The sequence below is a fragment of the Miscanthus floridulus genome, chromosome 5 (genome assembly GCF_019320115.1).
Source record: "Miscanthus floridulus cultivar M001 chromosome 5, ASM1932011v1, whole genome shotgun sequence".
NCBI classification, from domain to species: Eukaryota; Viridiplantae; Streptophyta; class Magnoliopsida; order Poales; family Poaceae; genus Miscanthus; species Miscanthus floridulus.
In genome coordinates this window covers 2,138,105-2,150,994 of record NC_089584.1, presented here as the reverse complement: position 1 = coordinate 2,150,994, position 12,890 = coordinate 2,138,105, and the positions used below count along the sequence as shown (strand labels likewise).

The following is a 12,890-nucleotide window of genomic DNA, read 5'->3' as shown; positions in this document are numbered from 1 at the left end:
TCTAGGGGGAGGCAGCGGCTAAACATAAGTGAAAGATCTCTTTCTGTGCTGTATGTCTTCTTTGATTATTGCAGCCACCTGTAGCGTCGTGTCTGCTTCATTGTTGAAAATTCTTCTACTTCTCTCTTTCCAAATATTTCAGTCAGTTCCTACTCTCTGTCTGTGTGCGTGTTGCACAATGGTTGGCGAGGTCAACTAAAGCGTGCACGATAGAAAGAAATAAAAGCAGCTTTGTTTGTGGCCAAATTCTGAGTCCAGATGCTATGGACAAGCAGGTGAGCCTTTCTGTCCGGTGTCATGGCTGCAGTATCTCAAAGTGGATTCCAGAATCCAAATGTATCATGCTGACGACGACGATCCGGCATATATGTTGTATATATACTTGTGCTGATGTTAATTGTTATTTACTCCTTTTACTTGTCAGCCAAAATTCGTGCCTTTAGTTTGTAGTACTAGTCTTCTAGCTGAGATTAACGACGTACGTAATAACTATAACTATCCAGATTTGTGGACGCCGACGGTAACAACAGGAAGGAGTGGATGCCAGTCAGAAGCTAGGATCTCTGGCACTGCTGCCTTTCTTTGACAAGCTATAAGGTATAAGGTAGGGGAGGAGACGAGAAGGCGACGCGACTCGACGGTGGCATTGCATGCATCGGTGAGTGGTGGGCGACGGATTCGGGAATCCAATCATGCCGCCGCTGAAGGAGAAGAGGCCCTCGGAACTCCACCTCCACCGCTAGCTCCTCTGTCTGCCATTGCCAATGCTGCGCTGCATCCGTCGCTTTCTGCAATTTTATTTTGCTTGCTTAGGCGATATGATGACAACCCAAACTACTGCAAGCAGCTATACCATGGCCTTGTTTAGTTCTTCTCCCTAAAATTTACTCCCTATCTCCATCGAATGTTGGACACGTGTATAGAGCATTAAATATAGATTAAAAAATAATTAATTACATAGTTTACGACTAATTTGTGAGATGAATCGTTTAAACCTAATTAGTCTATGATTTGACAATGTAGTGCTACAGTACCACATGTGCTAATAACGGATTAACTAGGCTTAATAAATTCGTCTCATAGATTACTAACGAATTCTGTAATTTGTTTTTTTATTAGTATTCAAACACCCCATGCGACACTCCACGTGACACCTCAAAACTTTACGCCTAAACCAGGTCTATATACAGCTACTAGTAATAGTACTTACTCTACATGCTTTATTATTCCCCATATATATACAGTATATATATAGTTACTCCCTCCCTGTTCAGCATCATGCATTGATCGCGCGCCATGCATGACACTGCATCATCACACCTTTGCCAGTCTGACTAACAAATTCAGCAGCTCCTTGTGTCCTTGTCACGCACTGTACAATTCAATGGAGTCGATCGATTGGTACAAAACAATAATAAAATATATATTTATATAGAGTGTGATAAGATTATACTCCTTATAAAAAAAGATTATACTCCTATTTCCCTGCCCATGCTGAAGCTTGAAGATGATATAAAAAAATCAGTGGCCATAATATATATAACCAGGCAGGGCAGCTGAAAGATAGGAGTATATACATGCATGCATACCATAAGTTAACTAACCGCGTGTTAGTTTCAGCTATTCCAAAAACAAAACAGTCTCGCGCGCTTTACTAGGCTGCTACGACGCTTGCGGATGGATGCATCTGTCTCCGATCCGTCTCCCCATATATCGTCAGCCGTCAGCACTCAGCACTCACCAAGATCCAACAAACTTCCTCCATCTCCATCCATATCGGATCAGCACTTCAGCACTAGCTAGCTAGCCATCCCGCGCCCGCCATGGCAAAGTTCGCTCTTGGTCACCACCGCGAGGCCTCCGACGCCGGCTGCGTCCGCGCCGTCCTCGCCGAGCTCATCCTCACCTTCCTCTTCGTCTTCGCCGGCGTCTGCTCCGCCATGGCAACAGGTACGAGGCATATTATTTGTTCCCCTCTAGCTAGTCTAAGAAGAGAGCTCGACCATGTGCAACCATGCATGCATGAAGGGAAGCTGGCCGGCGGCGGTGGGGACACGGTGGTGAGCCTGACGGCGGTGGCGCTGGCGCACACGCTGGCGGTGGCCGTCATGGTGTCCGCGGGGCTGCACGTCTCCGGCGGCCACATCAACCCGGCCGTGACGCTCGGCCTCGCCGCCACGGGCCGAATCACGCTGTTCCGCTCCGCGCTCTACGTGGCCGCCCAGCTGCTCGGCTCCGCGCTCGCCTGCCTCCTCCTCGCCTTCCTCACCGACGGCGCGCCCGTGCCCGTGCACGCGCTGGGCGCCGGCGTCGGCGCGCTCCGGGGCGTGCTCATCGAGGCCGTGCTCACCTTCTCGCTGCTCTTCACGGTCTACGCCACCGTCGTCGACCCGCGCCGGGCCGTCAGGGGCATGGGCCCGCTCCTGGTGGGGCTGGTCGTCGGCGCCAACGTGCTCGCCGGCGGGCCCTTCTCCGGCGCGTCCATGAACCCCGCGCGCTCCTTCGGCCCCGCGCTCGTGGAGGGGGTCTGGGCCGACCACTGGGTCTACTGGGTCGGGCCTCTTATCGGTGGCCTTCTCGCTGGGCTGGTCTATGATGGCCTCTTCATTTCCCAGGGCGGACACGAGCCGCTTCCTAGGGATGACACCGAGTTCTAGGTAGGCATATTTATATTATTTAACACTTATGCAGTAGAGTCTTAGAACCATATTTATATTTATATTTATATTTATATTTATATTTATGAATGAACATTGTATGCAGAAGCAAAGTCTCAACATCGGTAGAGATGGCATGAGAATACTTTTTCAACATCCGAGCACACAGTGCCTAGTCTTAGGTGATGTGAGAAGCCGATTCATTTATTGTTTGATGAGGTTGGTTAACTCTAGGGAAAACTGGTTTCGTAGCATCGAAAGATCACAACATTCGAAAAATACCATTGAAAGACGTTCGTCACGTAAAATACAACCAAAAGAATGGACTGTTACCTTCAAATAGCATTCCGTCACGGTGGCATCTATTGCCGTGAATCCCTCTGTCAAGGCACCTTTCTTCCCCATTTCAGAGAAACAGAGCACACGCGTCGGCGTACGCGCATAGCCCAATTCTCCCTGGGGAGGGCACGACGGCGGTGACTGTACCAGTCGCACCTATCAATGTCAGCGGCGCGGCCGGATATGGCTCATAGCGGCATGGTGCCGTGCCCGTGCGACATGCAGCAGGGGCGACGGCGGCGGCATGCGGCAATGGCGAACCCGGTGCCTACAAGATGGGCACGGGTACACGTCAGTTGTGTGGGGGAGCTAGAGGGGCTATTCTGGGCACAGCTTGTGCGGGGTTGAGTAGGATCGGATGGGGCGGCTCACCATGCAGTAAGCGTCGACGACCGGCGTCGAGCAGGGCGGAGGCGCCCGGCAAAGTAGGGCTGCCGCCGGAGTTTTAGCCAAGGAGGCGCGCGCGGTGGTGGCGGACGCGGCGGTGTAGTTGGCTTGGTGGAGCGGCCCGGTTGGAGCTTTCTGCAAGAGTTCCTCGCGCCGCGGCCATGGCAAGCAGTAGGAATGGCGCATTGGCGGCGGCGGGATGCAGCGTCCTAACGCAGATTTGCCCTATTCAGGTGAGCCGTGGTCGGAAGAAGTTCGGACGGACACGGACGTGGTGGTACGCTTGGGCGAGGTGCTGGTGGTCTCCACCCACAAGAACAACGATGGCAGACCGAGAGCCGGTCATGGCGGCGCAAGCAACAGTTTTGGCGACATGCCGTGGCTCTGGCCCGAAGTAGTTTGCTGGCGTGCGTAGGGGTGAGAACATGCTGGCGGAGATGGTGGGGCACATGGCTCAGCAGTGGTGGTGCGTACGGTGGGGAATGGTGGTGGCGAGAACAGATCGACGGCTCCGAGCTTGGCATCCATGGCCATGGCGTTCCGCAGAGACAGAGCGAGGGCGCGACTTTTGGATGACTCACAGGTGCGGTGGCTGGCAGCGCGGCAGGCCAAGCGTGGCGCATGTTGCGGACATGATGAGCGCGGCAGGAGCGGGTGTTGTGGTTGGACCAGGCACAGGCAGCCCGTCGTAGGTGATCTAGAGCATGCCACCATGCACAACTAGGCCAGTGGATTGAGGAAGAAAGGTGTCTCATCGGAGGGATTCACGGCAACAACAGACACCGTGACATAATGCTATTTCAAGGTAACGGTTCATTCTTTCTTTCTATGGTATTTCATGTGACGGACGTCTTTCGATGATATTTTCCAAATGTCGTGATCTTTAACTAATTTTTCCTAAAACGTGGGTGATGATGGCAGCATGTCCCATCACTCACCCCAGTTCAACCTGGGGTCTGATAGGCTTGAAATTGTCATAAACTTAAATCTTTCTATCCCTTGTTAAGTGTGGATGTATACGGGTCAAACTTTTTTAACCGTGACTAGATTTATAGAAATTATTAGTAACATTTGTATTTCTAAATAAATTTATTATAAAAATAGATTTAAAGATCTATCAATAATACTAATTATATATTATAAATATTAATATTTTTATTTTATATTTAGTAAAAGTTGAGTACGTTTGATGTTTGATTAATCAGTAACGTGAACGATGAATAAAAAATTACGGAGGGAGCAGTAACATATTGAAGACAAAAATATGGTTCTACTGTGCATCATGGCCATCTTTTCATGACACGGTATGGTCGATCATCATCGATGGAGGTACATCCGCATGCATGTGATGCCCCGGGTTATGTTTTAGTGCCTGTCGGCCAGTGGAGAGCCGATATGCTAATCACCCCGATAACAGCCACGGTGCAGTGTCCACACAAGAGCAGTCACGGTACAGTTCTATCCACCCGGTTACAGAAGGGCCTATCGGTTGCTGGGACGCCGATAGACTATCCACAATTCTTACACTAGCAATTAATCATTAAAAACATATTATTTAAAAAAACCACGCCGGGGCTCTCGACCTCGCTTCGCTTTTTTCTCATGGATTTAAACACCCCTGGAATTGTAGGTGGATCGCATCTTGCAATTGGACAGCCAGCCCTGTGGATCGGAATGTGCTCCGCTGCCGAAGCCGGACGTGACAGATGCGATCGCGACGGGATCCGGTTACCGGTGACAATTCGGATTTTTTTTTCCAGTGACTCTGGAGCTGTCCGGCGGGTACCATCTCATTCTCACATGCATTACGAAGCTTAGCTTGGACGCTTGGTAACGTGTACTGGAAGATGACAACAGTAAACTGATCGAGCACAGTTAAAGCAACCATGTTATGAGCAGTATTTTTTTTTACGGTGTTTTCTCTCACAACAAATCAGACAATAATATTTTTCAACCTGGCTTTTCAGCTAAGCGAACAGGGCCAATAGCACAAATATTTATCCCAGCTAGGCCCCCCTTTGGAACAAATGAGGCCACGTTTAGTTCCAAAAAGTTTTTCCAAAAAGTGCTACAGTAGCCATCACATCGAATCTTGCGATATGTGCATGGGACATTAAATGTAGATGAAAAAAAAATTAATTGCACAGTTTGGTTGGAAATCGCGAGACTAATGTTTTGAGCCTAATTAGTCCATGATTGAATACTAATTGCCAAATAAAAACGAAAGTGCTACAGTAGCCAAATTCCCAAATTTCACCCAACTAAACAAGGCCCGATTCATGGAGGAATAATGGGGCTGTTCGGCTAGTGTTTTTTTTTCAGCTGATAAGCCGGCTAATGTTGTTTCATTGTGAGAGAAAAATACTGTACCATGACTGATAAGTTTAAGCGAACAGGGCCTGTGGAACACAGGATTGGTTATCTTGAACTCCTACAAAATTCCTATGGAATGACCGAATCTAGAGAAAATTTAGAGAAAATCTAACCTGAGGCCAACAACCTATTGGAAACTTTCCTATGTGTCTATCTCTCTTCTAATTCCTGTGTTTCTCGTGTGCTGTACCTAAATGCTTCGTTAGAGATTTCATGTGTTTCCAATTCCTGAAGAATTGCAAGTGGCATGCAACTTTAATCCTGTGTTTTTCCTATTCTCGTGTTTTAGAAGATGGCAGCAGCTCCTGACCAAACCGATCGAGGACCAATTATAAAGGAATAACACAAATATAAATCCCAGCTAAAAAGTGGGCTTTTTTCCGGTAATTGAATTGACAATTCCTTGCAAAACGCATAATATGATGATAGCTTTAAAAAGGTGCACTAATTCATGAAGCTACAGTACAATTTCATCCTACAACTACGAAGATGGATCGTTTCAATACTCAAATTTTGTATTTTGGGCTCAATTTCATCCATAAACTATCAAAGTGCATTTAACTTTTATTTTCAACTCAATTTTGTCTATTAAAAAGCTTTATATTTTAGGCATAATTTCATCCATAAATTACCAAAATTATAGATTTGCTATTGTTTCAATATATCCATGTGTTCTTAAAGAATAAGTAATGTTTGATGCAACTATAATTGCTCTCACAAATATCATATATATATATATATATATGTATGTATGGTCCATTATAAGGTAACACTAAAAATAACAGCTTGGAATTATTAATGGCCACAAAATAGTTTTTGGATGAATATTATTTTTCTATCTTCAATCGCTGGTGGTGTTGGAGCTAATCAGGTGCAACAGTGCAGTGTTCCACATAGAACATAGACAAAACTGAGTTGAAAATAAAAGTTTTAAGAACAAAATACACTTTGATAATTTATAAATAAAATTGAGCCAAAAATACAAAGTTTGAGGACTAAAACGATCATCTTCACAATTATATGATGAAATTGAGCCTAAAAGTAGAGTTTGAGGACTAAAACGATCGTTTTGAAAATTTAGAAACCAAACCGAGCCTTGAGTAATAGTTGAGGGACTAAAATAGATATTCTGTCATTCATTAACTGCATCCATTCTCTCTCCTGGACATTCTTAGCTCTCTCTCTCTATCCAAGGCGAGAAGAGCGCATGCAGCCGTCATGAGCCAACCAGATTTGCATTGGTTCTGATCGCTCGCTTCCTTTCCTCCGGAATGGAAATCTCCTTTCTTTTGTTCCAAAAGCACCCACGTATTTCCTTTCCTTAGGAATGTCATCCTCCAAATATCTTGTAAAAAACTTACAATATAAAATAAATGGCACAACTCACTTTCTCTTGAAACACATTACTACCCTGCGATCCGCCTTACCTCCACCACCCGCCCCAACCCCAGCCCCTCGCGCCGCCCGCACGGCGGCCGCCCCTAGATCCGCTGTCGTTAACCCCTTCCCCCCTGCAACTCTGGTACGTTCCAGCTCCCCTCGCGCCGGTCACCAGATCCCAGCTGAGACTCCCTCCCATGGCCTCTCCCAAGTCCCTGACTCAGATCCACACGCCCATCGCCTCGGCAGCTGAGGCGCCTGCGACGGCCACTGGCCGGCCCCGTCTAAAGTCCATTGTGGTCAGGCCGCCTGGTCGGGTACCTGCGCCCCAGCTCCCGATGCCCCTTCCAAGCACGTCCGCTTCGCTTGCACTGTCTGCTTCCTCACCAACAAAATTCACTCCCCCTCCGGCACTACACCGGCAAAATCCTACATTAGAGTTCCTAACCGTGGGGGATGCAAGCTGGATGCTGCTGCTGTCAACTCTACCTGCTCCTGCCGCACATTCAAGTGCCATTGCTGTTGAGCCATCAGAACCAGAGGAAGAGGAGTGGACTCCTGGTGCAGCGAAAGTACTGGTGGCGCAGCTCCGAATTCAAGTCGACCAAGCTTTACAGCTCCTCATCCACCAGGGTCGCTTCATCCTAGCTTTTGCATTAATGGGAGCCTACACGAACACATGCAAGGTAAATGCTACCGTTGTCTTGCTTACGGCCAGCGCTGCCTCTGACTGTAGGGATCCTGTGAGATGCCTCCTCTGCAAGGGCTGGGGGCATAAAAGCCTGTCACTGCAAGAAGCCCCAGAAGCTCACCACCCCACATCCCTCTGCGCCCCTGCCTCCACCGCCCAGCCTCCACTGACTTCCCCCCTCTCTCCCTGCCCTAAGATGGCATGACCTGGAGATGCCGCTGCTCATCTGGAGGAGACTTCGGCGGTGGCCTCCTCCACTCGCGACATGGAAGCAGAACTAGAACATTTGTCCTCCCATGCTGTGGTCACCTGGATTGGCTGGACCCGATCGGGAGTTGAGCCTGAGGCGATCAAGAGGACTATCTGCTCCAGGCTCGGAGTGCTGCCCGAATGACGTTTTCGTCGTCAAGCACTTCTCAGAGGACTTCTTCATCGATTTCACTCACCATCATCAACGTGATGAAGCTGTGAACCAAGACTGGCTCCCCCACGGCAACCTAGAAATCCTCATCAAGCCGTGGTGGCTGCTTACCTATGGGGACCTCTATGGCCTTCAGTCACCACGTCTGACTCTGCCTAGAGGGAATCCCTCTACACGCCTAGAATGAGAGCATCGCCAAAGGGCAATGGCGCGTGCCTGCGAAGCTGGACTACGTCGACAAGATATTGCTGGACAGAAAGGATACCAGAGGCCTCTTCCTATGGGCTTGGACGCATAATCCCTCTGACATCCCTAAGGTAACATGGCTGACCCTTTGTGGCAGGATGGCTAAATTCCACGACGGAGATGCTCCCCCACCTGCCCATGGCCGCCAAGACCTGACCTTCAAGGTATTGGTGCACTTGGACCCGGTGGAGGACCCTCAAGGTAGAGATGGAAGAATTACCCCGCACAACTACACCTGGCAATATGGCATCATCGACTGACAAGAGGTTACCTCGAGACCGCCACAACCGTCTGCTTGAGAACTCCTCCATCACCCGCCGCGACGACTGAACGCCGGGGCCACCACGAACATAAGGGCGATAACTAGAGTTTGTGACTCTTGCGTAGCCTTTTGCGCCCCCACAGGGAGCGGGTGCACTCGAAATTCGAGGCATGGCCATCATCGAGATGGTAGCTCATGCCATGGGGAACTTCACCGGCACTTCAGCAACGATGTCGTCGCCTCGGTGGCCCTCGGCTCCATGATGGCAGCAAACTCGACTTCTCCACCGTGCACCGGCCGTTGCTCCAGGACATCTGCAACACTCGAATGGCATCATTCCTGGAGCCTAGCAGCAGTCCCACACCCCCAGATGCCTCTAGCAGGAGGACTGACCAAGAACAGGCCCCTTCAGCGGGAGGGCCTCAACGCTAGGTAAGGCCCCCTAAGGCGTCAATGGAGCGTGAGCCTAGTTTGGGAAGCTGGGTGTCCCGGCCAAAGCAGGGAGCGCGCTGGCACGCACGTGTGGCTCCAGAAGGGCGCGCTCTGAACCGAAGACTCTCCCCGCATGCCCGGTGTCTCCTATCTCATGCGAGCGTTGCAGATCGCCTGGCCAGGAAGGAGGCGATGACAACATCCACCACCAATCGCCGCAATCACCGAAGATGGTAATGCTTGACTCACTAGTTGGCACGTGAACGATGCCGCTTCATCCCAGGGTTCGTCTATTCTAGGTGCCCTCGCGCCGTAGCTGAGCCACCGACGCAGCATCTTACTCAAGCATCCTACTGAAATGCCAACTGGAGAGGACGCAACCTCGCCACCATCTAGCCCTGTGAGGATCACTTCACCAACTTCGTCCTTCATCAGGGGCATCACACGTGCAGTGACCCCACCCCTGCTCCCGTTGGGCAACCAACAACCCATACGCCACTTGTAAGTCAAGGAAGGATCCTCCCAAGCCGTCGTGGCGTAGTGCTCAGTTGGCGGCCATTGCCTGGCCGTGTGGCAACGCTGCCTGCTGGGCACGCCAGGTGCTCATGAAGAAGCTCAGCATTTCCCAAGATGCCAACATGACGCCTGAGGAAAACCTACAGCACTACCTCAGCCTCTTCAAAGGACCCCTCTTTGACATGGTGATCAAGGCCTTAGTTGCCCTCCTGCGGCCTCTCTGATGACGCCGCCCCACGCCCTGTGTCAGCCTAGCTGGTCCTTCGCTGATTAACCTTGGGATGAATTAGTTCTACAATGACACAAAGCAGCTGCCAAATCTTGAGCTGGAATGTACGAGGCCTTAATGATGGCGCGAGGCGTGACTCCGTGAATTTAACTGTTCGTGAAACAAAGTGCACCATAGTCTATCTGCAGGAAATGAAATTATAGAACATCGACCAAGCTATGATAGCTCGCACTCTCGGACCTAAATTCCTTAATAACTTTGCCTTCCTACCGACCTCGCAAACAAGGGGTGGGATCCTCCTGGCCGCATCAGAGGATTATTTTTTGATCTCAGACGCCTCAACCACCTTGAACACAATCACAGCCAAGGTCACTATGAGGGCTGATGCATCAACCTAGTGGATCACCATTGTCTACGGACCACAATCCGATGCGGACAAACTCCTCTTCCTGCAAGAACTAAAAGACCTAGCAGCAGTCGACCGTGAATGTTGGCTCATTGTGGGAGATTTCAACCTCATTTACCAGGCCACTGGATAAAAACAACTCCAACCTCAACAGGAGACTCATGGGCTCATTCAGAGCAACGATTGATGCTTTGCACCTAACAGAATTAAGGCTAAATGGAAGGAGATTCACATGTAGTAACGGTCAAAATAGCCCAACCTTGACAAGGATTGATAGATTCTTCTGCACACCTGATTGGGAGATGTTATTCCCCTCCTGCTATCTTCACTCCCTGCCGTCCACCATGTCTGACCATACTCCTTTGCTGCTATAAGGAGAGCTGAATCGAACTCCGTCCAATTTTTTCCGTTTCAAAAATTCCTAGACAAACATGGAGGGCTTCCATCAAACTGTCCAGACATCCTGGAACAAACCCGTCAGCTCATCCTAGCCCCTCAGGCGGCTGCACATCAAAATGGCCCGCACCGCCAAAGCCATCAAGCAATGGAAAAGAACAAAAATTGGTGATACTGCATTGCAATTGGCCATTGTCAAAGAGCTAATTCTTCGCCTAGAAACAGGCTCAGGAAGACAGAGCTCTCAGCCTAGATGAAACTAAACTCCTTAGGCACCTCAAAACAAGATCAATTGGTCTTGCGCTCATCGAAAAATCGAGAATGCGTCAACGCTCTCGGTTAACCAACCTCTATTTAGGAGATGCAAATACTAAATTCTTCCGGCTAAGGGCAAATGCAAGATTGAGGAAAAACTACATCCAGTGCCTTCAAAGGGGAAATGAAATTCTCTTCACCCAAGAGGACAAGGAAAAGAGGTCACGGATCACTTCAAGCAACATCTTGGATCGACCATAAATAGGCTGTCCGCCTTCAATTGGACTTCCTTGGGCTATCAACACCATGACCTGTCGGCCCTTGAAACCCCATTCACACAGGAGGAGATCAAATGGACCATTGACTCAATGCCGGGCGACAAAGCACCTAGGGCCGAATGGGTTCACAAAAGCATTTTTCAAGAAATGTTGGGATATTATCCGCTTTGACCTCACCGCCGCCTTCAATCAATTATACAACATGAATAGCCAGAACCTAGACCTCCTAAATTCAGCCAACATCATTCTCATCCCAAAAAAGCCAGATGCCATCAAAGTTAGCGACTACAGGCCGATTAGCTTGATTCACAACATTGCAAAAATCTTCTCCAAGCTGCTCACTAACAGATTGGCATCGCTCCTAGATGACATTGTCTCCAATTGCCAAAGTGCATTTATCAAACGGAGGTGCATACAGGACAACTTTCTCTATGTACAAAATACGGTGAAGAGATTGCAAAGACTAAAAATCCTGACACTTTTCATGAAGCTGGACATCCAAAAGGCCTTCGACACTATCAATTGGAGCTACCTCCTCGAGGTCCTTCGTGCCTTGGGATTTGGGGAAAGATGGAGACAATGGATGTCAATGCTCTTCGGCATGGCGTCCTCAAGAGCCATGATAAACGGCCAGCTGGGAGATAGTTTCATGCGGGGTGCGACAAGGAGACCCCCTCTCACCCTTGCTTTTTATTTTAGCCATTGATCCTCTACAGTGTATCCTTGACATGGCTTCTACTAATGGAGTCCTCACGCCCCTGCCGCTGGCTTCGACGAAACTTAGAACTTCACTTTAAGTGGATGACGCGGCAATCTTCATCACCCCGAATTGGGATGATCTACTGGCGGTTAAAAGTATCCTAGAAATCTTTGGCAAGGCAACAGGCCTAGTTACCAATTTTGACAAGAGCTCCATCCACCCCATCCGCTGTGAAGGTATAGACCTTCAGCATGTTCTTGTACCTTTCCCAGGCGCTTGTAAAGACTTCCCTTGCCGCTACCTTGGTCTACAGCTACACACGAGGGCACTACAAAAGATACATGTACAACCTCTGATTGAGAAAATCGGGTAGCGCCTACCAGGTTGGAAAGGGCGACTTCTAAACCGCGCAGGGAGACTCACCTTAGTTACCTCGGTGTTATCCTCTATGCCGACCTACCATCTAACTATCTTTCCCATTGTTGTCTGGGCAAGAAAGCAGATAGACAAGATTCGGCGCTCCTTCCTTTAGAAAGGGGATGATAATGCAACGGGCGGACATTGCCTGGTCAACTGGCCGACTGTCTGCCAACCTAAAGACCTTGGAGGACTCGGGGTGATTGATCTCGTTAAGTTCAGCAGGGCACTATGACTGAGATGGTTATGGCATGAATGGACAGCAGCTGACAAGCCATGGATGGACACTGCCGTCCCATGTAATGAAATAGACCGCCTCCACTTCAATGCCTCTACTGTCATATCCATCGGCAACGGCAAAAAGACCAAATTCTGGCACCATAGTTGGTTGGATGGCGAGGCGCCCAAAACTTAGCACCTCACCTCTTTGAACTGGTAAGAATGAAAAACAAAATGGTGCATCAAGAGCTAAGACAAGATGCTTGGATACAAACTTTGGGGAGGA

At 49.2% G+C, this 12,890-nt stretch overlaps 1 protein-coding gene across 3 annotated transcripts; it reads left to right on the top strand.

Moving 5' to 3' along the window:
• Nucleotides 1-1,697: 1,697 nt before the first annotated feature.
• Nucleotides 1,698-5,152, top strand: LOC136553272 (aquaporin TIP4-4). 3 transcript variants are annotated; one of them, XM_066544661.1, is made up of 3 exons: nucleotides 1,702-1,950; nucleotides 2,029-2,657; nucleotides 2,764-2,952. In XM_066544661.1, the coding sequence occupies exons 1-2, from the start codon at nucleotides 1,824-1,826 to the stop codon at nucleotides 2,655-2,657; spliced, it is 756 nt and encodes a 251-aa protein (XP_066400758.1). In that variant the 5' UTR covers nucleotides 1,702-1,823; the 3' UTR covers nucleotides 2,764-2,952. The 3 variants fall into 3 exon arrangements, with proteins under 3 accessions (XP_066400757.1, XP_066400756.1, XP_066400758.1); XM_066544660.1 differs by lacking the exon at nucleotides 2,764-2,952 and adding an exon at nucleotides 5,014-5,152 and having other exon boundaries at nucleotides 1,698-2,657; XM_066544659.1 differs by having other exon boundaries at nucleotides 1,698-2,657; nucleotides 2,764-2,984.
• Nucleotides 5,153-12,890: the final 7,738 nt, after the last annotated feature.